The 27360-nt window shown below is 37.8% G+C and overlaps 1 protein-coding gene across 1 annotated transcript in view; it reads right to left on the bottom strand.

Moving 5' to 3' along the window:
- Positions 1 to 1444: 1444 nt before the first annotated feature.
- The window catches only part of HisT (Histamine transporter), a 52649-nt gene continuing 26733 nt past the window's right edge, over positions 1445 to 27360 (bottom strand). The window contains exons 6-10 of the mRNA XM_065219847.1: positions 6396 to 6537; positions 6142 to 6332; positions 4784 to 4908; positions 4335 to 4445; positions 1445 to 4146 (exon numbers count right to left, since the gene is read on the bottom strand). Coding sequence (XP_065075919.1) covers positions 3873 to 4146; positions 4335 to 4445; positions 4784 to 4908; positions 6142 to 6332; positions 6396 to 6537 — 843 coding nt within the window. The 3' untranslated portion in view covers positions 1445 to 3872. The remainder of the gene's footprint in view (positions 4147 to 4334; positions 4446 to 4783; positions 4909 to 6141; positions 6333 to 6395; positions 6538 to 27360) is intronic.

The raw sequence follows: 27360 nt of genomic DNA, 5'->3' as shown, positions 1-27360 counted from the left end.
CCAGTATGAACGCTTATTCACCTTAGGGTAAGTTGCCAATTGTTGCACACTCCACATTGTTTACTGTGCAGCATTTATCATGATCATGATGTTTACCTTTGAATTCCGGTTTATTGACTAGCTTTCCCAACTAGTGTAAGTCAGTTGCTAGTTTTGCAGTAGCCAGTTGACGACCCTGTTGTTTGCAGAACACCCACGCTTCCCGATAGTTTACTAACTTGTTGCGGAACACATTCTATCGTCGTTATCAAGGGTGGGAGACATTACTTCAGAAGGTGTTACGGTAGGGAGAATCAAAACAGAATTGAACAATGACATCTTGTGCTTTTGAAACTAACTGGTGAGGGGTATCTCCCCCCGCCCCAACTGGCAAAAGAGATGATCGCCGATTTGCTCACGTACCTTCGATGTGCGGAAACAGTTCTATCGATTGTTTCACACTCAAGTCGCATCTAGTCGGTAGGTTTGTAAATTGCAGCTGTATGTGCTCCTGTCATCGCCAACTCTCTCGAGGAGACACATGTGGGGGAGTTTGGTAAAGGAGATGATCAACCTGATTCGTGCCATCCTCAAAATTGACCTTTGCTCGCTTTCCACTGTCTATATACAATTTTCACACTGCCGTACTCTAACGGAACTATCAACTCTATACTTTCATCTCCTCATCTATCGTATAAAATGACCACTTTAAGTCTGATATTTGACTTTAAGCATATCCAACTACGTAAATCGTAAACTTCAAGCATGGAGTAACGCAAACATGATTAGTTAAAGCATTACATTTATTTGATATTGTTTTTTCAAAAAACTATTTCATCACAAATGTATAGATGTTCCTGAGAGCATAAATCAGAAGACCATGAAGATCCAGTTTCTTTGTAATCTCTCACCACCATACAGTCCGTCGTGACTTTTTGACCAGCCTCTGATATCAGTGTCATCTGTTGGTCGTTGAACATAACGTACTTCCACCAAATGGTTCGATTGATAGCCTGATCGGTAACCCAATACCATTCACCTCTGAATTCCGGACTATTAAGCATCATATTCAACTGCAGAAGGTCAGTTGTCAGTAGTGCAGTTGCCAGTTGAAGTCCTTGTTGATTACAGGATTCCCAGGCAAGCTGATAGTTTGCCAACTCATTCTGAAAGTAAAATTTTCGAAATTGTGGCTTCACTTTAGAGGGTATTAGTAGGAGTAATGGCAGAGCACATAGGAACGTTCTTAAAAGTGACATCTTTTGTATTTGAAACTAAAGAACGAATTCGTTCATGCCTTTATACTACCGAGCAACCGGGTAGTGAACTTAATTTCACAGATGATTTGACGGTTTTAAACATTGTTGTTATAGTGTTCGTGTCATGGTTGTTTGAACGGTCATTTGCAACGATTATCGATTCAGGTTTCTATACCGAAAATAAGGTTCTGGTACTTTTTATAAGATCTTGTTATTAGAAAAACCTAGATGATTACATTTCATTGATATATTTCTCAATGCATATAACTCATAAAAGTGTTTTAGAGTAGTAGCTCCATCCTGATAACTATATCAAGCCTTTTTTGAGCTTTTATCTTTGTGCTCATGTGAATGGCAAATCGTGAAATATTTGACAATGCTCAAAGAATGCGAAGTAGCCGATTTGTTTCCCTATCCACTCGTTTGTATCGCACGTCATGTCAATTACCATGATAAAAAAAAGCAAACTTGAAGATCCATTCGCTCACGGAGAGAAGACCCACACAGTTTGTTTTCGCTCTCTTTCTCACTCACACTGAGAATGGGGGGAAGTTCTACTCTTCAATATAATGCAAAACTCGGTTCATAGCAGAATCACGAATGAGACTCATCCGGAGATGAACAAGCCATAGGCTAAAAATCTCCTTAATAAATAGACATCGTAACTTAATTTTCCATGGTATGTTGAGATGAAAACGTTACACACTCTCATCATTGATGCACTCATCAAGGTGGAAATATAGAGATAAAGAAAATTAACATCTGCAGAGTATTTTAGCCCTTATCGAGATGTACAAACGCCTTTCAAGGGTTAAAATGAGTTGGTACTCTTGATTTTTTCGATCATACAGATGTTTTTATTGAACAAAACGATAATAAACGAGGACAAGATCAGATCACGAAATTCGTGGGCAATGTTTGATGAAGCAACTTTGAAAAATATAATGGACTCATACTGGAGCGAACTTAAATCTTATCACAAATGTATCGGTGCACTTGGGTGCACAAATCATACGACCAGGACGTCCCAGGGCCTCGAAAATCTTTCACCAACATACACCGTGTTGTGACCTTTTGACCGTCTTCCGATATCAGAGTCATCTCTTCATCGTTGAACGTGATGTACTTCCACCAAATGTTTCGATCAATATGTACATTCCCATCGGTTGACCAGAAATATTCTCCCGTATACTCCGGACGATTGAGTAGTCTCCCCAGCTCGTTGTAGTCATCCAAGGATTCAGCAGACGCCAGTTGAAATCCTTTCTGTTTACAGGATTCCCATGCTTCCTGATAGTTTACCCACTCGTTCTGAAAATAGTATATTCTTGCCTTTGGTCTTACTTCAGAAGGTATTAGCAGGAGTAACGGTAGAGCAAATCGGAACGTATTGAGCAATGACATCCTGTGCTTTTGAAACTTGAGAACTAGTATAGTCATGCTTTTATACTACAGTAAATTAGTAGGGAACTTAATTTGATATATCTGTGTCCCGGTTGCTTGAACGGTTATTTGCAACGATTATCGATGCTTGTTACTATCGATTTAGTAGAACTGGCTGATACTTTGAATTAACTTTGCACAACGTTCTTTCTTAAATGTGTATTTGCATACCATATCGCTTTTTAAAACGAACAACCGTGCCCAATGAAGGCCACAATGTTATTTCCTATAAGGATCGAGTAAAGTTGGTGTGGCTCGTCGTTTGGTCAGAGCGAAGGCCTTGTAAATTTTAATGGAAATAATCCTAGAAATAATCCAATAAACGCAACGATTTTTTTAAATAACTTCGCAATTGAGATTTTTAGCATTTGGCTAGTTCATCTCATGAAAAAACGCAACGAAAAGCATAACCACGTAACATCTAAGCAAGCGTTGCGTTTCGATTGATTTGACAAATATTTCGTGGGCTACTTTTCTTTGAATAGTTTACTGAACGTATTTCGAAACCTGTTTGTCAACAAGATCCAACAAAACACTTCAGAAAATCTTGAAGCCTTAAAGAAACTTTAAGTTCAACATCCACAAATTGAAATTCACGCAATTCCACGCCACAACATTAATTCACGCAATTCGTTTAGCTCGTTTTTCACCCGCTCAGCCAAAACGATTCAAACCGAAAAGTTACCCTACATCAACTGCCTGACACCCTCCGTGCTTTCTAGTTCTTCTGGTGGAAAGCAGGAAACTGTTTAAACGAATTTTAATTGACTTTCACACCATTGCATCACGCCTTTCCTCAGCGCATTCCATAAGGCAGTCAACGGACCAAGAAGGATATTCAGAAGGAAATCCATTCGGCAGCATCCGACAACGAATGCTTGACGGCTAATTAATTCCTGGCCCCCTTTAATGACTTTTATTTGACAGAACGGTGGTGCTCAAATCTACCAAATTTCCCGGTTTGTTCTCTCGATTTGGCTTGGTTGCATATTCAATGCTATATAATCCATATCTGCTATAAAAAAAAAAATAATTTAAATATCTTACCCATCAACAACGTGTTCTGGTGAGCATAAATAACAGTAAAATATAAATTTCCGAATCATCACTTTCCACCTCCAAATTCTTTGTCTTAGAAAATCAATTTACATGCCCGGTGGATTACCAAAGCATGACAGCACAATGGTCACTTTAAGCGCCGCTTGGATTCTGGGCCGCCTGGCGACGCAGGTCCGATTTGATGATGGCCGTAACGGCCGTTCCGATGAATAGCATCACAGCCATCGTAATGTTCGCTATAACATCGCCGCTGCTGTTCAAAATCTCCGAATAGACCATGGTGAAGGCTATACCAAACACCTGAGCGGCAGCATTCAACAGACCCGAGGAAGTACCCTCCGGTTCCGGGTAGGTTAACTCGGCAGCGAACTCGAAACCCACCGGGAGATAACCGGTCATGAAGAATCTGCGGATGGGAGAAATATGGTCGGGGTAATGAGTGATAAGGATTACGATTTTTTTTCGGTGTATCATGTTAGCAAGCGTAGTAGGTTGTTTTTTAATATCAATGGTGACAGCGTTTTTTTCAACCAGCCTTCTATGCCTTATTGAAAAAGATGTTGGGAATTTTTTCACTCAATCTCAAACACTCACCCCAACAGAGACGACGTTATGTAAACCACAGCAATGTGACCGACAGACAGGGTGAAAGTGTAAATCCACATGCCGATCATGGTAAAGATGTATACGGCCAGCGTTGTCTCCCTGTGAGTAGGCAAGTACAAAAGAAAAAGAAAGCAAAACAATAAATATGATTACATTTTGAAGGGCAAGTCGATAGACGAAGTGGACCCAAGAAGGATCCCACCGAGATGGAGTCAATGATACTGTATCCGATCTGTGTTTGATAGAAAAAAAAATATTACAATCAATAGCAAGAGTCGTGGCAGTGTGCAAACAGCAGCGAGTGGGTCACCCGCCTCGGAATAGGATCGGAGCAAAATATTGACTGGACCAAATCGATTTCCTCGCCTACCAACATAACGGAACAGTGAGAGTGAAAAAAAAACGGAAAGTGGGCGGTAATTGCCTCCGGAACTTACTTGAATCGATGGGTCTTATCGAGCACAATCCCGCAGGCGACGGACCCCAACATGCCGGCAAATACGATACAGACGCCAATGCGACCGGCGTCCACCTCGTGACCCGGGTAGTGAAAGAGGACGATCTGTCGACGAGAGGAAGTGTAGATAATGTAAGTAATCGCGTATCACAGCGGATATAATCCTTTTCCCGGAAGGGCCTTCCCATTCAATGTAATTTAGAATCTCTTGCAAACGATACTCGAGCGTTGAGTAACTGGCGATGGTATTTTGCTGATAGAGAACAATTTCCAGCGGGATGAGTGTCAATTTAAACTATCTAGGAAGTTGGAAGTGTCATAAAGAGGATTCTTCTGCAAACGTATAACTTGAACCATAAAATCCAATTGATTGTTTTTCAAAGTAGCCTAGTAAGTTTATTCTCGTGTGCTTGCAGGGAACAGATGTAAGTAAACAGGTATAATACGCCCCCTTATGGAAAAGCAGCTATATTTTTCACTTTAATCAACGGAATAATCACAACTGAACTCACTTTAGTCAAATGATCACATTTTAGCCATCATAGGTTTACTATGCCATAATTTTCAATAAGAACGATTCGGAAATCAATGAAAAATCATGTAGCTCTGTATTTAAATATAGGACTTGTATCTAGATTGCAGATGCTAGAGGACATCCAGTTTAACTACACACTACGAAAAAGTCATATAAATCTCAGTGCCGAGACCGACACATGCAAACGTATCTTATATGACATAAGAATCAGAATTGAGAACTTCAATGCTATCATAGCCACTTTTCATCAAGTTGCGTATATTTAGATTTTGCAACATTTATTCCATGATTTACGATAAAGATGAATTACGTCACTTGTAAAAAATATTATTTAAGATTGTGTTATTTATCTAACCCTATTAAATATCAAATTTGATCCCAAATGCCATGATATCAGCAGTGTGTACTCTGTTTGATTAAACTAAAAGATCACTTTAAATTAAAAAAAATCAATTCAATTAGCACTAATTTACACACAGATATATTATTATTGTACTCTGTGTCTAACGTTTTTTTTGATTTCTTACCGATACACTGACTAACCAATCCATGAAATTAGCCCCCTCCTTCAGAAAAACCCGACTTCATTGGACTAATCACATACGCCACCCACCATTTCAATCCATTTTCCCAGTCCCAAAATTTCCTCGTAAAACTTGTTAATAATCGCTTTACCTCCATCCACCGCTTAGGCATCGCGTCGCACATCAAGCGCAAAATTAGACACGAGTTTAAGCCCTAATAATCCCCTTTCCATCCGACGCTGGTGATGTGTTAATAATTTATGATGAAACCGCACTAACCTGGTTCAGAAGGGTTGAAATGGCATAGAACACACCGACGTTCATTCCGTAGGATATCAGGAGCAGGACGTAGTTTCGGTTCAACACCAGCCGCTTGATGGAATGTAGGAATGGGGACGACTGGAGTGGGTTCGGTGTCTTTGTAGCTTCCTGAGCTGCCGAAGGAGGCGTTGGGGGTCCCGCCTTGAAAACTGTTGAGAGAGGGAGAAGTTTTATAAATAAATTATAAAATTACATAAGAGGAAAATACTTACAGATTAGAACCAGAATGACCAGCAAGCTGGTGAATCCAGCCACGATGTAGAACATCAGCTGAAGGTCATCGCCTATTAGATTTAAATCGGCATGATTTTCAACCAACACTGGAGGAAGCAGAAAACCTAGTGCGATTCCGAGCTGTAAAAATGACCGCAAATTTATTTAATTAAAACCGCATTCAAATTTCGAATTAGTTTAGTGTCCTTTCCCAGCATGTGGAGTAGAAGTTTGTCATCAATTTAGCCATGCTCAGTGAAATGGGTCTTTAATTTCCCAGAATCCCACCGGGAGGCCACCATTCCAGAACCAACACGCTTTCAGGCTTCTGTAAGCAAAACCAACCAAATGATATATGCCCGCGGAGATTTACGTCCTTCCCAGCTGAATGAAAGTTAATAAATTATTCACCACGTGTCACCTATACACATTGCAAAGTCTCACAAAATGTATAATGCCCAGCTGATGTTGGAATTTGGTACCGCCATATGTCACCCAGCAACCCGCCTACTTTGTATGATCGGTAGTGGTAACTTTTTTTCCAATTAAAATTACTTCAAATAGCTGACATGACGTTAGTCGGCTATCCGTGCTAGCACGCCGCTTCTGACATGCATTAATTATTTTGGTTGACCATTTTTCACAGCCGACGAGACTATTAGCGAGTACAATTAAATTTAAAGGCTTTTAGTGGAAATAAAAAATCGTATGGACGTTAAAAATTACCGAAAAAACCACCAGCGTAGGGTATCTATACGTTCGCATGGAGAATGAAATTAAATTACGACTTGATACTGCCATGTCCTTCTATTTTCAGCTACAGGCAGTGATGGCCAACTGGGACCACTTTTAGCCAGTTCCACATTTTCACACTAAGAGAACGGCTGAGTGGGCTTTTTTGCATTTGTTCGTCGAGTGTCGAGTCGAGTCCTCTCTGTAAAGCCTGCCAGCAGCGTGAAGAGCATGCAGTTACAATAGGAGCAAACCAAACAAAGCCGCAATGAAATTTACTTAGTTCATTACATACACAACCGGACACCATTTCAAAATGCTCAAATGGAAAGTTTGGTGTTCCTTTATTCCAGCGACAATTAACACCATGTGTTCTGGTGTATTTTGGTGGTTGAAGCAAAAGTGCTCCACTCACTAGACAGCGGAAAGGTTGAGTTTTTGTGCACGAATTGGCGATTGTAAATTGAGAAAAAGCTTCATGAGCGGAAATTTTCATGAGATAGATTTTTTTTTGGTTGTATATGAATATTTAATTTATAAATTTCATTAAACGTAATTTTTGTTATATGTTGTTAAATAAAAGTTAGATTTTTGTTTTAATATATTTTACACTAATAACGTTTTACAAACCTGTTACATCAGCGTTTCTCAAACTTGCTTGCGAAGCGCTTTTAAAAATACCTTAGTTTAGTGCATGTCGTATTACCTCGTATTACATTGATACAGTTTGTTTTGATTTGATCATTAATCTCTAATTCAATTGAAAAGCAATTGAACTGAATTGCATAAATTTTACCGAACAGTTCAACTGTTCAGCTTTCAGTGAAAATGACCACATTATAAATCGTGTAAAGTTCTGAGCCATTTCATGAAATGTTTGGAATATTGTATACAAAAGCCCATATTTGTAAACCCCTATCCAAGGATGAGGGGCTTGATGATGATTTGTCAAGTGTCGCCATGATTTTTTTTTTGCAATTACTTAAAATTATAGTTTTTCTCCAGTTCATTGATTTGAAAGGTTCATGCGAGTTAATTTCACGGAGCCGTAAATTGTAGTTTTATCATATTTTTAATATCAGTATAAAATAAAATAGTAATTTTAAATTCGCTTTGAGTGTAAAGTTAATTTATAAGAAAGTTCTAACAGTTTTTTTTGCACTTCGAAACTTAACGGGCATACCTCTAACATAGTAACAGTGACAGTGTCGCATGTCCTAACAACAACTGCCTGCGACTAGTGTTTGAGGGGCCGACAGGGCTGAATAAGGGTCATCCATTCATCCATTGCACTAATAGTTATAATGTAGTTGTACTTTCCTAATAACCCATCTATCACAGACAAACAGACATAACACTCGCAGGTTGTTCATCGAATATGTTTTAGTGACTATGTTTTGTGGAGAGAAATATTAAATGTGTTATTTCTGTTTGTCTGTGCATCTATGTTTCTTTTTCGTTGTGTGTGTGTGTGTGTGGGGGGGGGGGGGTTAATGTAACCAATACTAATACCTTTCTCTCTGTTCTTTTATTCATTTTCTATATACCTTCACCATCACCCCATATCCCATTTTGACGAGAGATGACTTACTTGCATGGTGCATGCCCAAGTCGTACTACAGGATAATATGCTGAGCGTGGTTCTATCACAATCAGGGCTGGCAAATGTCATTTTCAATGAAAGATCTCACGCGATATTTACAGAGATACTTCTGTCACTATCATTGGATGAGAAAACGATGAAAGAGATTTTCTTAAAAATTTCATCGAATTTTTTGTCATGACAGAACGTGACAGTGTTGTGATCATCGTAATTACTAGCTCATTTAATGCTATTAAAGTTACTTGTACCGAGGAAATCTTAATGATATATTCACTCTACCGATTACATACGGTTGTTTGCTTGAATTCATCTAAATCAGTTAGAAATGTTGATGTCAAAACAGCATAAAAATAATTTTCATGAGTGCTTGATCATTGAAAAATGACAAGAAAGCTAATGATAGGTAGTTTCGTCTCGTGATAGTGAGAGAACCTGTTTTCTCATCGTCACATGACGGCCATGATATTTACCAGCTCTGATCACAATAACCACGCAGGAACACAAATCGATAAAGCTGATGAATAATGAGGTAAATTCTACACAGTATTTTAAAGGAGCCAACTCTAAGCAGGTAATAATAGCAATTAATAATCAAACAACCATAAAAAGGTAAGAATGATTTTATTTATTTTAAATACAGTAATGACCCGATTTTGTCAGCCCCTCCGCGCTTCAGACTTTTTTCTTTCAATAATTTCATAAATCTAAATTTTTCTCATTCGTCATTCGTTAAGAGGGATATTTAAAGTATACTTTGGTGCAATTTACTTACTTTAGAAGATTACTGAAAAAGTGCATGGGTTTTGTAGAACATTGGAAAACATTTTCAAAAAAGGGGACTGACAAAATCGGGACATTACTGTATTCCATTTACATTTTCATGATTTATCACATATATATGGTCGTAATCTAATGCACAGTTGATCACAATACGAGCCTAAAAGCTGCAGTGACCTAGTGAGCACCATAGCTCGAGTCGTCCGTTAGTATTGTGTATCGCATGGAGAGTCCAACCGAGATGCTAGCCTATTAAGACTGCAGTTGGTCAACTCTCGAAAAAAACGCCCATATTTGTAAACAAAATTGCTTTCAACTTGTTTACAACAATGTTTACATCACAATTAAAATTCAGATTTTTTTGCTGTGTAAGATTCTAAAAATTAATTGTCTTACGTTCTGTTTACAGGGTGGTAGGGAATCTCAAAAACATCTTACGAAATCATAAAGAATATCATGAAGAATACAGAACATGTTAATCTAAATCTTACTTAGGGGGAGCTGGGATAGAAAAATCCCTAGAAAAATCTTACGTAATAAGTGCATGGTCCCTAACGAAACTGTTAGCCCAGCTAATTACCTCTTAGCGGATTAGCGGAATTGTGCCCAGCTCTGCCGGATTCAGTCATGCTGGTGATTTGATCAATTAATTAATATTTATTATTTTTTTTTCATGTTTGATGCCATGTCACCATAGTCAGAGGTGATCAATTGTTTATGTTGCTTTTTGCTCCACTAAAATCTTGTTTTTTTAGTAATAGAGATGCATTCTTGTGAAGAATAAAGGGTGTCCCACATCAAATTGTATCACGGAAAAAACGCTGTAGAAAATTACCTAGTTGACCGATCCTTTTCAAACTTTCAGACAATAAAATATAGCCCATTAGTAAGCTTTTGGCATATTTATTTCATTCAACTTCAATATCATAACCGTACGCTTAACTCCACTCATTAGGTTCTGTACAACATTTGGCTGCAGCTTCTTCTGAACGGAAACCCACTTTTTCTTCATGTCTTCCTCAGATTTGAGCTCCTTGGGATGCTTCCGTAGTGTCTGTTTCATAATAGCCCAGTATTTTTCGATGGGCCTTTATTCCGGTGCGTTGGGAGGTCCTTGGGTCCGTCATGTCCTTGGGTACGAAAGTTGGCTTCGTACTACTCCAGGACAACATTTGAATAGTGGCACGAAGCTAGATCCGGCCAGAAGATCGAGGGCCCTCGTGTTGCTTCAACAGAGGAAACAAACGCTTCTATAGACACTGCTTGAGGTTACAGTCCCGGTAGTCACGAATGGCGCACTCCGTTTGCCACATGCATGTTTCTGCTGCCTTACTGCCTGCGGTACATCAAACTTGCGTTGGGCAGTGAAGAACAGTAGCCCCGGAAGCTGCCGGAAGTCCGCCTTGACGTAAGTCTCATCATCCATGATGATACAATGAGGCTTCGTCAGCATCTGGGTGTATTTTCCCCTTACTATGCCGTTCGTCACGATTTGGAGCCTTCTGCACGATTTGGCTCTCTGAACGAAAGGCTTGGACAGATTCAACTTTTTGGCCACATCCCTGACCGAAGTATTGGGATTCCGCTTAAACGCTTTCACGACACGCTTTTGATCCTGATCACTAATAGAACATCCATTCTGACCACATTTCTCCTTCCATGAGATGCTCAGAGTTTCGTAGTAATGTTTACTTACACGACTCACAATTGACTGCACGATTCCGATGTTCCGATGAGAGAGTTGAGGATTTTCCAGGTGCTTGCGCAAAATCAATTCGCGACGTTGCTTTTCGGGTGACGTCATTTTTTCCAACTTTCGAACAACTAACAGCGATAAAAATACAATGTAAACAACAACTCTAAGCTACTTCTACCCAAATTTTTAAGAGAAAATACCCAATGGGTAATTTTCTTCAGCGTTTTTTGCGTGATGCAATTTGATGTGGGACACCCTTTACAGTACTTTCCCGTTTTTAGCAACACGAATCTGCCAGTTATTTTTCCCCCCAGTTTTCTACCTATTGCTTTCTACATAATGTTAACAACATAATCATCAGATCTGATCTCTATACGCATTCAAGTGAAGGAATGAATTGGATTAGTGTTCGATAGATTTTATAGAATAAAGAATAAAACCCCGATAGAACTGTATAAAGCAAAAATTATTTTATTACATGAACCCACTTCCACGTTGAATGGACCTTTTCAACTTCGAAAATGGATTTAATCGAGTGAAAAGTTTAATTGTTGCATCCATTTCTGTTCCCCACCGACACGTGATAGAGAGTGGGCCGATTTTTGCTTCCTCATTTACGCCCGTTCCCCTTTCGTCAGCTTGTTGGAAGAAGGAAAAGGAAATAACTATATATGCATCCTTGATCGTCAGGCAAGTGGTTCTTCCGTTCATTTTCACTCTCCGCGCATTTTTCACTGACGGACAAGTTTTTATACCGCAAAGTCATCCGTTCTTTGCCTTTCGGTAACTCCTCGCTTGCCTCGCTACTGGCGAAAGTGATGATTGCAAATTTGGCTAATAGAGGAACTGGAGAGATGAGTAAGAGCCTTGCATGCACTTGGATATGTATATCAAATTGCATGACCAAAACTGTTGACCCTCTTTCAAATTCTTTCTCATAGGAAGTAAAAGTTTCCAGGATTTGTTCCTGCAGGGTCATGCTGATGATCCAACTGCAAATATCAGCTCAGCTTCCGCTTAGTGTTGGGAGTCTGGGCATATTAGTGGCATATTACTTATGCAGCACTGGCTATCCATACACAAAACTGCACAGTTCGAAAAAGTGGTGTAAATTTCAGTTCAATATGATGCACATAAATAGAGCGTCTTATGTCATACAAGTTTACATTATAAATCGTGTAAAGTTCTATTGAAATGTTGCACATATTGTATACAAAAACCCAACTTTGTAAACAGGATTACTTACATGTTGCATCTTAAACGTACCTATCGATACCATCAACACATGGGTAGGGATCAACGGCTTTAAATCCCATCAGAAAATTCCAACGACCCCGGCTGGGGTGCGAAATGAGTCACTTCCGGTTTATTCATTTGATCAACAGATTTGTTCCTGTCAAATATCAAATAGTCAATCATTGAACATTTGTGCCGTACTGTGACATGATAGCCTTCCGGTATTTTCCACTTACAGCTCAACGAAGATTTAATTAATTTCGCTATCTCTCTCTAAAGCATAGCGATGAATGCATCTCACTTTACTGGTGAATGAATTCTTTAAAATCAATTAAACTGCCAAACGAAGAAGTTTCTTCCCCTTGAGCATATAAGGTATGTAGCTCTGCTGAAGAATTAACCAAGCATCACCTCTTGTTCAGTACATTTGCACAGATTCTTCATCATCATCATCCTCATCATCTCCAACCAAAGACCGGTGAACTGGCAAGTGATGATGTGGAGATGAAGCTGCTGTGTAAATTTGTATCGAGGAAAGTTCTTCACCGATGAAACTTCATCGTCAGATGCAGCTCGTTTGTATGTTAAGGGCGTTAAGTGATCTACTCTGGCACATCCGATTGTATAGAAAATTTACAGCCGCATGTCTTCTTTATTGTAAATGAATGATGAAGATGGAGCGTTTTTTACTTTATCCTATGTATCACTTCGTAATTTTCGCGGAGGATTGTCCACGAAAAATCAGTTCCACGCCAAATGATGAATCGGAAAAACTCGCCCTTCTCCGATTTGCATGAAACTTTGCAGAATTGTTTGTTATTGGCAAATCAAAGTTGGCACTCGTAGAAAATAGAAGAACCATGAAAGTGATGATGGTTTCAAAATTTTCTACGGGGAGTGCAATCTTAAAATGACTCTTATTTTGCAAATGGAGCATTTTATTTAAATCTAATACATCTAATACAAATCAAATACATTTTAAGATTACACTCGTATACCTCACCGTGTAAAATTATGAAACCATCATCACTTTAATAGGTCTTCTATTATCAACGAGTTCCAACTTTGATTTGCCAATAGGGAATGATTTACATTTTTGCTTGAATTCGGCCATCTTGGATCTTGAAATTTTTTCAAAATAGCGTCTTTGATATTTAAAAAAAAATGGAGCACAGGCATCGGCAATTTTGATCTAAATGAAGTCTGAAGCAAAGTTGTCGAGACAAAAAAAAAACAATTTTGGGAAAAATTCAACCTTAATATCTCAAAATGTTTTTTGAACGATTTTTTATTTTTATTGTGATGAAAAATGCAAACTTTTTAAATGTTTATAATTATGGACGCTTAATGATTGATAAAAATCTTTTGAAGAACTTTTGGTGATTTTTTTAAAGTTTGGACACAGAAAAACATACGTAACTCTTTGAATAAGTTTATCTTGAAAACATTGTACCTCAATAAATAGGACATCAGTAACGACATCTCTCAAGCTTCTCGCGGAAGACAAGCTTTCTCGGTAAGTCGCTAACAGTGTTGCATGCAAAGTAAACAGAAACGTCAAAGTGATCCGATTCTAGCGCTGCGGTGAGCAGTTCGCGCAAATGATAATATTCCAATCAATTGTTAAATGCGTGAACGATGACCCAAAATGAAGTTTTACGACTATAGTCTGGTGGAAGCAAAATCCCGAAAGCAGGTAATTTCAAATTTTGCAATAAAAATCTGACATCCCGGGAAAATGTTCAAGCCTTTGCAGAACGTTTTACGCAAAATAAACATCTGAGCAGCATCAATATAAATGGTAATTTTATAAGGTATAAGAGGAAATGTTTCAAAATAATATTGATCATCCAAACCATTTGTGGAATAGTTTGACAATTTGGACTACTGTTCATGTATGGTATTTGTTTATTAGGGTTGTCAACGCATACCTACAAATGCATTTGCTAAATTTCCATTATATCCGTAAAACAAGCTATCAAAAAATACTATTTTTATCGCCTACGCATTGGCCGCGTCAATGTTCCTCGTGAAAAATGCAAAAATGTCAGAGTTGGTTGGAAATGCTATCTAACATGAAGCTTTAGTGTGATAATTTATTAGCTAGAGAATGATATTATAAGAGGGTAGGTAGATAGTTCCGTTAGAGTACAGCAGTATGAAAAATGAATAAAAGTTTAAAATGAGCGAAGGGCCATTAATGCGACAGTGCAAGTCAAACGCACACTCTTTGCCTAACCCATAAACTCCATAAACCAAAAAGAAACTGTCATGCTAGGTTGGCTCCTGCAAGTAACAGGTCGAATTTTCTCCCATCATTGTCTCCGTCAAACTATGAATATAGTGACTATAGTACCATAGTACGGTTACACTGGCATGCGATATCGGACAAGACGATATTTATTGCCGAGGTATAAGAGAGTACTAGCAACAATCAATACGAAACTAACGATTTTAAATTGGCTCACCACTTTAGTAGCCTATTGGTCCCAAGCAAACGATTAACGTACCCTATTCTAGTTGAAATTCTATTACTACACTATGTTTGTATTGATTCGCTATGAAAGTTTGACAGATAACATCAGGGGTGTGTGGATTCATGCAAAACATGCAGGGGTGAGTGAAATAGCTTGGGACTGCTTGGGACCGTTGTTCTGGTACTGAGTGAGCCAAAAATAATAATGATTTTCTTCGGGACCCAGTGGTCTTAGAGTTACCTCTATGGTACTAGCTTCTAGAGTACTAGCAGCGTTGCCTGATTGTTTTCATGATTATTGGTATCAAATGATTAAAAAATCGGTATATATCGGTATTCACTATTATTAATTTTATATTTTTTTTTCAAACTATTAGACTAAAATCGAATGATGTATTTTCCATGTAAGTTGGAAGAAATTTCTGGGATATATTTGAATTTGTCTCTTAATGGTACCGACAAAACTTCCAGAGGACACAAGGAAAATCTTGAGGAGGAAGTTTGAAGGAAGTTCTAAGAAATGTCGGAAAAACATCCGATGGCGATCTTCCAAGACACATATTGAGAAACTTCTGGATTTTTTTAAGAAACTTTCGGAAAAATCCAGAAGCCAGAAAAGTGTGCAAATCGGAAGCCAGGAGAAGCTCGGAAAAACCTTCCAATAAGTCGGCAAAATCCACGGAGAATGACTTATGGAGAAACTTCCTGAGGAAAACGAAAGAAACTTCTGGGATAACTCGATATATACATCCGGTAGAACTTTAATTGATCTTCCTGGAGAGTATGGAAGAAACTTCCTAAGATAGATTGGAAGAAACTTCTGGAAAAAGTCGAACGCCAGGCTTACGGAACAGTTGAAGTATCTTCAAGGAGAAGATGGAAAATATCTGGAAGAAATACACACTTAGATTTTTTCGCCGAGATGGGCACCACCGAGCAGCTCGGCATTTTATTTTGCTGGATCTCAGTGAAAAACTTGCCGAGATTCAGCTAACAAACGGGAATTTTGCCGAGATCTCAGCTAACAAACATATTTTTTGCTGAATTTCCAGCAAAATAAAATGCCGAGCTGCTCGGTTGGTGCCCATCTCGGCAAAAAATCTAAGTGTGTAGATTTCTGAGGGATGTTAGCACAATATTTCCTGAAGTTTCTCCATGCTCTATTGATCCAGCAATTTTCATGTTCATAAAACATCCCTGAAAACCATACAATGTCCCTTAAGCTTTCGGAACATTTCTGAATTGCACTTCGGAATATCCCAAAATTCCTTGGAACTCCTTGAAAGTTCTTGCAATTTTCCTAAAGTTAATGGGGCTGCTTTGAAGTTTTCTGATCAACCTGAAAAGTACTCGAAACTTGCCTAATTATTATGAAATTACCGGAAAATCTCTTATCTTCCATAAAAGTCCCTGGATCTTCTTTAGCACTTTCATTTTTTTTTAATTAATGAACAGCAGCATTAAAGTTCTCTGATCTTCTCGATTTTTTAAATTTATTTAAAGTTCTCGAAACTGCCGATAAAAAATACAAAACTTTCCTTAAAATGTTCTCACAATTTTCTAATGTTCATGTAACGTCCCTTACGTTTCCAAAATGTTCATGGACCTCTCGGAGCTTTACTAAAGTTTTCGGAAATTCTCTGAGTTTCTCGGAACTCATTTAAAGGTTCAGAAATTTCCTTGAATTTATATGTCCTGATATTCTCAGAGCTTCCCTAAAGTTATCTCAATTCTCCTGAAACAAATGGAACTATCCTGAAACCATTAAATTTCATTGAAGTTCTTTGGACTTGTTATTTTTCTAAAATACTTGAGTTTCTTTAAGTTCATTGGAATTCTATGCGCTTTCCTGAGATTTCCGGGTTCTCGGATTTGAGCAGAAGTTAATGAAACTGTCTTTAATTTATCGGAACCTACCCAATATTTCGAACTATTCTGAAGCTTCAGAACTTCTGAAAAGTTCCTGTAGTTTTCCTGAAATAGCTTTCCGGAAGGAATCGGAAAATAACTAACAGAGTAAGGTGGAAGAAACTTCAAAGGAATGATTAAAGAAATTTCAGGAAGTTCAAAAATTAACGTTTTTATGGACCTTTTTTTTTACACTGGATAAAAAAATTTCCCGATTTCCATAAATTACCGGGATGAGCCATCAGCTGTTTCTCGACTATTTGGTAACCAAAAACGGCGAGAAAATGGAAGCAATAGTCGAAATAGTATCAAGCATATAAGACATTTTTGAAGAAAACATTTTTTAGAGCAGTCTAAAAAAATTAATTTTCAAAAAGATAAAAGTCTCTCAAAATAGTGTTTATGAATGAAAAATTGGTATAATTCCATATTAAAACTCAAAAATCGGTATTCTGAGAAAGCCTATCTGTATCCAGCATTTTACGAGCACTTATGGTCGTCACAATCTGGCTGAGTTTTTGGTAGGGAACATATGATTTGACGTTTGGGTTGTGTAGTTTGACGTGGAAACGTTCAAATTTGATCGTTTATACGTCAAACGACACAAGCCAAACTTCAAATCTTATGTTCCCTACCAGAAACTCAGCCAGATTGTGGCGGCCATAAGCGATCGCAGAATACTGGATACCGGTATCATGACATTGTTTTAAAATCGGTATAGGGAAAATGGCTCTAATGTTGGCCTATGGATCTAAGATTGGGCCCATCGCTAAAAAGCTGCTATTCATCAATTTTACCTAGATAAACGCGTCATTGGGACGGTACAAATGGATATTTTTGGTTACTATTGAAAATTTAGTCAATTGCTGAATTTATGTATGGGCCCAAATTAGGGACATTTAGGTCGACATTACATACACGGCAAGAAAAAAAAATACTCAAAATTAAGTTAAAAAAAACTCAACGTTGGGTTCTATCACTTGAGGTCCGCCGTTGAGTGAATCAGAAAAGCGGCGTTGGTTAAAATTTACTCAACTATTGAGTATTAATAAATGAACTCAATTATAAGTTTATTTTCATTGAGGTTGCTCTTATGCGCCTTTAACCATTTCATCTTCACAAGCGTTGATAGACGAGTGGTCAACACACGGGCCCCGTAATCTCAACGTTCATGGTTCGGTTCCAGTCTGCTCCGTTTTATTATTATTTTGTCAACTTGGTCAACGTGGATTCATGATCAGGATTACTCAAAATTGAGTTTTCTTCTTTAACTTAATTTTACCTACACGGATAGAAATCTCCTTATACTTTTGGCAAATTTCTATTGCTGATTATTCATAAAATGTATAAGTCAAGTAATAAGCAGACGCCTTGCAAAAAGTTAATGAAGCTTATGTGTCAAATGAAATGTATAAGCGGTCACACATACCATTTATGCATTCTTGTAGGACCTATGTGGTTTGTCTTATGGAATATATAAGGCTGATGCTTTGGCAAAAATGTATAAGTGAAACACATGAATAAAATAATTGATTTTCGTTTCGTGTAGCCCCACGGAAGCCACGTGATGAGTGAAAGGAACTCAATTTTGGGTACTTTTTCTTACCGTGTACATTACCCCTATATACCGATAAATCGGTATATCTGGCAACGCTGAGTACTAGTACCGCAAAAACATCGTCTCCAAAATCGTCTCGTCCGATATCGATGGCAGTGCGACCGTACCTTAACAATCATCGCACTTGAAAATGTGATTACGGAAGTGTGCGTGCATAAACGTCAAAAAGGTTAAAATATCATTTGCTGTGGTCATCGTACTCTACTGGTATCTACTAAATTATTAATAATAAGATAAATCGTAAAATAGCGTCCGCGACTTCGTGAAACGTTGTGATTCTGCGCTTTCCAGCTTCATCAGTATGTCGCTCACTGGCCCAATTAAAGTTCTTCATGAAGCGGAAGGTCATATTGTTACCTGTGAGACAATAACAGGTGAAGTGTACCGAGGAAAGCTAGTAGAAGCCGAAGACAACATGAACTGTCAGATTTCGAAGGTGACCGTAGCTTATCGCGACGGGAAGACGCGCAACCTAGAGAACGTGTACATCCGAGGATCTAAGATTCGGTTCATGATTCTTCCGGACATGTTGAAGAACGTGCCAATGTTTAGAAAACATGGAATTAACGCCGGAAGAGGGGTGGCTGGAAGAGGAAAACCAGCTAGCCGTGCGCGAGGGGTCGGTGCTTTTGGAGGTGGCCATCGTCAACAAGGAAGAGAATATAGGCAGATTCAGAGACCCCATGTCGGCAGAGGAAGAGAAGCGGTTGGAGGAAGTGGTTCTGGCAACCACCAATAAAGCAGAAGAAACGGACACGGTCATAGTTGTTATATTCAATCATTATACAATAAGGTTTGAATACTATATGTTTTGAAAAGGTTTGAGAACAATAAATATCAGAAGCATATAAAAAATGTTGAAAAATTAATAAACAAGCAAGATTCGATTCCACATAACATGTTTTTCTACCTAAGCTGCTAGCGAAGACTATTCACTACAGTAACAAAGTTTACTGAAAATCGAATGATAAATACGCACGTATGGCATGATATGAGTACTCGCCAACATCAACTCGAAGTTTTTCCCTACCTTATAGTAGTGTTAATGTGCGTGGGCAAGCTACCAGTTACGCCGAATGCATTGTTTACGAAAGCAGATACGTCCCTTTGAAAAAAGTACGAGAACTGGTGAGTGGTGGCAACAAAGTCACAAAAGGCTTCTGTAGATTCACTAATATAAGTTCGAGGCGTGCGAGTACATACTCTAGTCTACTTTAGCATTAGAGCTAGGGTGGTCCAATAATCAATTTCGACAATGTGCAGTCGATTCCAAATCAGATCCAAATCAGGAATCCTTTTTAAGTAGTTGTGATACCGCGGGGTACCTTTTAGGATTTTCTTAATTTTCTTCTTCTTTTTCTTCCTCTTTTTTGTATATAGAAGTTTTACATTAGTGTTCATGTGCGATCTCTATTGAGCACCTCTCTAGGGGTCGTTTAAACAAATTCTAAATGAGCGAAATTGAATTAAAATTTTAGCTATTCAAACTAACGGGGATAAGGGGAACAAGTTTTACAATAGTAACCAAATGACCTAAAATTTTATAGACGTGAATCGTTTGTGCAGTTTGGAGCAAAAATTATATTTTGAATCACCCTAATGGAAAATGATAGTCGAGTAGAGTAAACGTTCAACGATGGATACAAGGAAGAGTTTTCAGAAGATCGAAATTATGCTAATTTATGCAACCGCTCACAAGTATAGTCCACCTAGGCGAACGGTTAGTAGCTGCTTTGTACGCGAGTTGGCCGGTTTTAACTGTTGAATCTTAAGTGCTTAGAGTGAATTGATTTTTGTATGAAGAACTTCAGCAGTCTGGGCAGGAGCAACTTTCTAATTTCCTAATACATTCATTCTGCGCCGTGGATCTTTGGATTAACTAACAAAATATTAATTTCCACTCAAACGAGCTATTTATTTTTTTTTTCTAATTTTAAAATCAATCAAATAAGTACAGTTCCGGAGAAGAAAAATATGAAATGTAAGTATACAATAAGATCGGACACAAATGAAGCCGAAAAAAATTGCCTTTCTACTCTTTTCCCTGTTCAACTCTCAAGAAAAATCACTTCCCATACAGACGAAAGTGTCCGGCCCCGTGCTGATGATTGAGGCGGAAGAGAACCCAAAAGAAAAATAGCACCATAAAAGCTTAATTGAATCGATAAATTTATGTTGGTAGAAAAACTTGGAAAATGATTGGTGTTCCTGTTGGATCCCTGATGGCTCGAACGCGGAACAACTACTGATACCGTAGCAAGGCTGAGTGCAGCGCAAATGTATCGCGAATGTGTTTTCTTATTTGGTAACATCATCATAGCTGATTCTTGCGGTTTGCTAGTCGTATCGGTTCTGCGATGGTACACGGGATCCTAGGAACTAATTCTTCTTTTTTTATAATTAAGAAAATTAGTTCCTGAGACAAACTTTTTTCTACACAATGTTGTTGAAAATAATAATAATAAATTTGAGGATGACATACAAATAGAAATACAACCTTGAATACAACCATGCAACGAGATCTCGTTCTCTAACAGCAACACGAACCACAGAATACCGTTTTGGCGATTTGATGGGGAAATAAATCAATTACTCTTGACTTGTTGGCCCTTCTTTCCGTTTGCGAAATCTTCTGGCAATAGCGCTATATTTCACGCTATTTGAAGAGCTGAGCTTTCACACTCCGAACACGATGCCTTCGATAAAATGTGTAACGGCAAACTTGAAATGTTCGAACAATCATAGCTCAGTAATTTATTGAAGAATTTCAAACCTTTTGACGCCATTTGAAACTATAGACTTTAAAGATTTATCAGGTATCAATATATTTGAAATTTATCGATAAATTGCTGAACACTGATTTTTCAATCATTGATAATTTCCCGTTACCCATTTTACTGGAGGCATCGTGTTCGGAGTGTTAAAATAAGGAATCATGTTAAGGGATTATCGGTACACCAAGCTTCAATTTGTGATGAAAAAACCCTGGTTAATCCACCTACCGATGACAAGTGCCTTTCTCGTACAATATTAAACAGCATAATTTCAAATTCAGAGACACCCGCAACATGCCTGAGAGTTGAGTAAGTGGCTTTGAACATAATATTTGGTACATTAAACGTCGCTAACTGAAACGGACTTTTTTATATTTTCAAAATTTGCTAAAAGACTATAACAGATAATTGTCAAAAATTAGCCAGCAACTCATTTCCTAAAGTTGTCCAAGAAGTAGTGATAACAAAGCTATTTTATAACAATCAAAAAGTCCCATTCAGTTTGCGAACATGTAGTGTAGTTTGAACGTTTGATGTTGTCAAAACGAGGAACATTATGTACACGTGAGCAAATTACATATACACGCTACACTACAACGACCCTATTCATCCCAGTAAACAATTTAGCTAAAAAATTTGTGCTTGAATTAGCTCTTATTAAGCTATCATTGTTAGTTAGATTGTACCTAATAAATAATAAACTTCGATATAGATGATTTAGATTAGCTGATGGCAAATTTGAAGATAAGATCATCGATAAAAAAAATCGCATTTAAAAAGTTTTTAATGTAAAAAAAACCCTTCTGAAGAATTTTCTTAATCCCAGAACTGAGAGCACTTTTCTAAGCATAATATATCAGTTAAAATAATCAAATTATAAAAATGTATTTTTTTTCAGTGTCTTGTCACCTCAAAATTTCCTCAGAGTTCATCGTAGAACAATTTGCTACCTATAATACCTTAAAGAATTTCTTGAAACAATCTCTCCTCAGTATTCACTAGAGCAGCGGTTCTCAAACTTTTGTCGATTGCCACCCACTATGAGGAATTCCATTTGCTCGCGACCCACCAATAATGAATACAGATGTTGTAAGGTCAACATAACATGGCATGATTGTCTGAAACCCAAAACCTTCTTAAATCGCCAAAAAAGCAACAACAAAATGCCAAACAAGTAAAAACAAATAAAAACAACGAAAATGTGCAAAAACGCTGATTTAGCCCAAAAACGGCTTTGAATGTGCGAAAATAATCTGAAAACACTGAAAGCCGGTACATTTTGCAACGTCAAATTACGAATGCAAAAAATGGCCTTAAATCGTAAATATAGCCTCAGAACACTGAAATAGCTTGTAAAACGCCATGAAAATCCTCAAAATGATCTAGAAAATACCAAGGTTGCAAAGACTCATTTCAGCTAAAACAATGTTTTTCTAAATTATGAAATAATTAGATGTCATGATCAAATTTTGAATTGGTAGGATACAAGAAGAGGTTGCAAAGAATGTGTTTGACATATTAAACCTGTTTATTTCACTTCTTGAGAGTCACAATCAGCGATTTTTCACAAACTCACTCACTCACTCACTCAGCGATCAGCAAATCGCTGATTGTGACTCATAGAAAGCAAAATTTACAGGTTTTATGTTTCCAACGCATACTTTGTAACCTCTTCTTGTAAGTTACAAGTAAAACATGCCATCATACCATCTTTTGGTTTTATTATTCCGAAAAACATTATTTTAGCTGAAATGAGTCTTTGCAACCTTGGAAAATACACTGAAATACGCTTTAACAACACCAACATCGCTGAATCGCTAAAAGCTGCTGTCTTCTAAACGGTTTCAAAATACCAACATGGCTTATAACCCAAGTAACCAACTGACTGATATAACATTTGGAAGCCCTATATTAAACTTATATTACAAAAAGGACGATTCGCGTGTTATTATCGGGCATGGTGGTTACTTAGTAATAGCTATAAAAACGCCAAAATGGCCTTAAAATTATTAAAAAGGCCAAACAATGTTTGTAACAATCCTGAAAATACATTGAACTTCACAAATGGTCCTCAAAATACCAAACAAGAATTAAAAAAAAATCTAAATGGCCAAGACTCTTCAAATTGGATTTAAAATTCCAAAATGGACATGGAAACGGCAAAAATTGCTTCATAAATAGCACCTTACAGAGTCAAAAAATATCAAAATGGCGTCAAAAATGGTCCGATAATGTCAAAATGGCCATGTCTTTCCAACCTTATAACTATTAAATGGCCTAGAAATCACAAAGATTACCCGGAACGGCTTTGAAAACGTCAAGACAACCCTAATAACAATTGTTAATGTGGATTATCTTGAGAATACTTAACGATATTTTTTAATACATGACAAAGTTGTCTGAATTCCTGCGACCCACCTGATGGCAAATCGCGACCCACAGTTTGAGAACCGCGGCACTAGAGTATTCTCAAAATATATTCTAAAATCCGCTTAGAATTCGTCGGGCAAACTAACTTAAAGTCGATATAGTGGACTGAGAAAATGATTAAAATAGCCATTCCATCAAATTACAGTCGATGACCCCTAAAAAGGTTTGAGCTGGACGATTTATCTTTAAAATGTACTTTAACATATTCTTTCGGGTACACGACGTTAGGCATACGGTCGTTAGACACACGGACGTTAGGCATACGGACGCTAGGCATAATGTACGATAGGTATAATGGACGTTGGGCATAAAGGACGTTAGGCATAATCTACCCGATAAATTCCAGAAGGATGATAATGGATGATGACAACAAAAACAGAATCGTTGTATCGAAAAGTATGGCAGGAAATCCAGGAAGCAGCAGGTATGTTTTATGTTATTTAATGAAAAACCACAGAATTCGCCATTCTTCATTTCATGAGCTGTTCTTTGGCATCATATTTTATTCAACCTTAGCTGTTTTTTGTTATTGAATGAAAAATCACAGAATTCACCATTCTTTATTTCATGAGCTGTTCTTTGAGGAAAACCTTTTCTTCTTTGACAATTACAATATGTGTGTAAGAATATATTACAACAAATGTGTGATTTTTTTTTATTTTTAGATGTGATTGATTTCAAGATATAGTCAAAACTATGTTGAGTTTTCATTGCCATATTTATTAACCGCTATTGCTACTAACCTCGGATCTAAGTAAATATGTAGCTACGTCACTTACGATATGATAAATAATGGCTTATAACTGTGCGTATTAACTTTGATCATTTTTTATTCAACGATTAGCCTAATTTAAGCATTGTTTACCATACTCGAAACAGGTTTCTAGAGTTGCACAGCAGCAAGGTATTTTATGCCTAACGTCCATTATGCCTAACGTATTTATGCCTAATGGGGTAACTCTATTATTTCTGTGTTGTTTGGTATATTCTATTCTTAAAAAAATGCATGATAAGAGATTTTAAAATTCCTTGAGGATTTGCGGTTTTCCAAGTAGTAAACACACTGAGCTTACACCCCCTTCCATCGTAAAGTGTCACATAACATATGTATCACCACGAAATAAAAAAGCTTAACTGAATCCCTGATTTAGTAGATCGTCAGTTGTGTTTGTGTGCACAAGAGAATGCAGAGGTGAAACATATATTATATGAGAAAAGGTATCCGCAAATCTAACTAGTTCATGCAAAAAAAAAAACCCCAAAAGTTCAAAGTTACATACCATAGTGTTACACAAAAATGGATCCAATCTGATTATGCTTCTGCCTCCATCCGAGAACCCATCCCGCCATTTGCATATCTATTCGAAAGAGCTTTCATCCGATTAACCAAGCAGTCGGTGGAATGCAAATTCGGGCAATGGAGAAAGAGTGATGATGGAACATAATTTTTAAATGCGCTTGCACAATTGAATTTTTTACTGCAGCAAAGTATGACGCACCAATGTTTTTCCGACGTGCTAAGGGAAATGATCCAGAAAATAGTATTGACAACAAAGTTCTCTTCATCCTGCTACATGACATTGTTATTGAAAATTATGTCATACGATGAATTCAATTTACCTCTTATCCGTAGTGTGTATACGCATTCATACATAATCAATTAAAAAAGCCTAACGGAAATAAGAGCAGCCCTTCTGGCGGTGAGGGACAATAATCCTTTATGGAGCATTTTTACTACCCCAATATTAGCATAAATCTACATAATACCCTAACCTTCAACTCAACCATCACTGTAGTTCAGCTTATTTTCTGCATCAATTGAGCGCAGTGATTCGCCATTGCGTTTACAGAGTCATACGTATGAGAGCAATCTAGCAATCAGTGAGTGAGTCAAGTGCAGCCGGGTAAACCCTCCACGCCTACTGGTGTGCATAAAATTTTATATATGTCGCATCAAGCTCACGCTCACTGACCACGTTCCAGGGGTGAAGGGCACAAAGCAGGCTCTGGAGTAGACCGATGACAAACCAAGAAGCCGGAGAAAGACAGCCCTAATATCAGAGATCATCGTAAACTTTTTCATGGCCTATTGGGAGTTGGTGGAAATATGTTACCTCTGGCGGAAAGTTTTTTGTTGGAATTAATTAACAACATTGAAAAACAGCTATCAGTTTCGACATTGAACAATGTTTTGTTAGCATCTTTTATTTTCAATGTCTTCCCAAAACTGGCACCCGTTCTAACGGCAAAATAATGTGTTTCTTCAAAGAAAATCCTTGAAAGAAACAACGTCGGCTGAAACTAAAATTCCACCAAAGCCACTCAACGGCATTAGTGGGGGCAATCCCGAGAAAAGTTCCGTTGCCGCTGAGCCTTAGTTCGTTGGTCTTGTCATCACGCTTGGATAAAATTTATTTCCGCTGGAAATAAGACAAAAAGGCTTACCCACGACAAACTGTGGTTATGTTCAACGTAGAAATGTGATTATAGTTGTTCTTTTTTGAGTAATGTAGGAAACGAGAGAAGCCCTCGTCGGCAGCGATGGCGAAAGAAAATGTTTCTAGCTTCCAACCGGAAAAGGAGCGGATGGAAAAAGTTTTCCCCATTCGATTGGCGATGATTGATAACCGCTCAAATCTTTCAATAAAGTTGCGTTAATCTATAAGTGGACCACTAAAGGTAAAGTACCGTTACACCCGTTAATTAACAAACCACAAAGAACACATCATTTAATACCTTTAAAGCATGGAGACGCCGGGTAATTTGTTAGTTCTCTTTCAACAAAACACCCTCTTTACATATTAAGGAACATCCATAAATCCGAGGGCAAATTGTACAGGCATGACAAAACTGTTTCGCATTGATGAGAACCGTCTCCTCGAGCAATCATATAATGGAAAAGTTTTCAGGAATTATTACCGGACTACCCTTATAAATGTTCTTTCCGGATTGCGTAGTTCTAGTTCAAGGAGGTCAACCTGACACAAATTTTCTTTAGGCAAAAACGGCATAACGTTCCTTGTCATTTGCAACCACATAGATTTAAGCGAGAAAGCAGGAGCAGCCTAGGCAAGAAAACGAGGGAGCATGCAAATTTGGTCAGAATTTATTGCTTACAGAGACAAATGTTGCCTCCCGAAATGGAAAGTTATGGTACATTACTTTTCCTTAGCCTCCTGGACTGCACGCATCATTGGGTTCATTTCTTATCGGAAAAGTTACTTGGATGAACTTGGTTCAAACACGTATGATGAAACAGTTTTGAATAATGGGGATAATGATGTTCTATATCAAATATATTTTCATCAAATATGTTACAAAAGTTGTGTAATTTGTGCTCAATAAAAAGACGCATTCGTTGATTTATTGACGAATATAAAATCCAAATTGGCACATATAAGTGAACTCATAAAGCGTAATTTTGAATCATCACAATACATATTTCCAATCAGGTCACATTCCATTGCGATTGGACTTGGATTCCGTTTCAAGATAAAAGGCACATTCGTGACAATCTCCGGCGCTAAAAGGCTCACCGTAAAATCAAAAGTGGAGAAATAAAATTCATTTCATGCGTGCCTTTCGGCAAGCCGACTTGCATCAGTGGCAATAAGGTACCCAGAACAGGAACCGAGAAATCGAAGAAAACGGAAATTGAAAATATCCATTTATTTGCTTCCGTCGGCGGACTCTGGAAAGGTCATAAATCACGAA

This window comes from Ochlerotatus camptorhynchus, unplaced genomic scaffold (genome assembly GCF_037179485.1).
Source record: "Ochlerotatus camptorhynchus isolate MF236.1 unplaced genomic scaffold, CSIRO-AGI_Acam_v1.1 ptg000112l, whole genome shotgun sequence".
In the NCBI taxonomy this organism is placed as follows: domain Eukaryota; kingdom Metazoa; phylum Arthropoda; class Insecta; order Diptera; family Culicidae; genus Ochlerotatus; species Ochlerotatus camptorhynchus.
The sequence above is the reverse complement of the archived record's forward strand: the minus strand, read 5'-3'. Positions and strand labels throughout refer to the sequence as shown.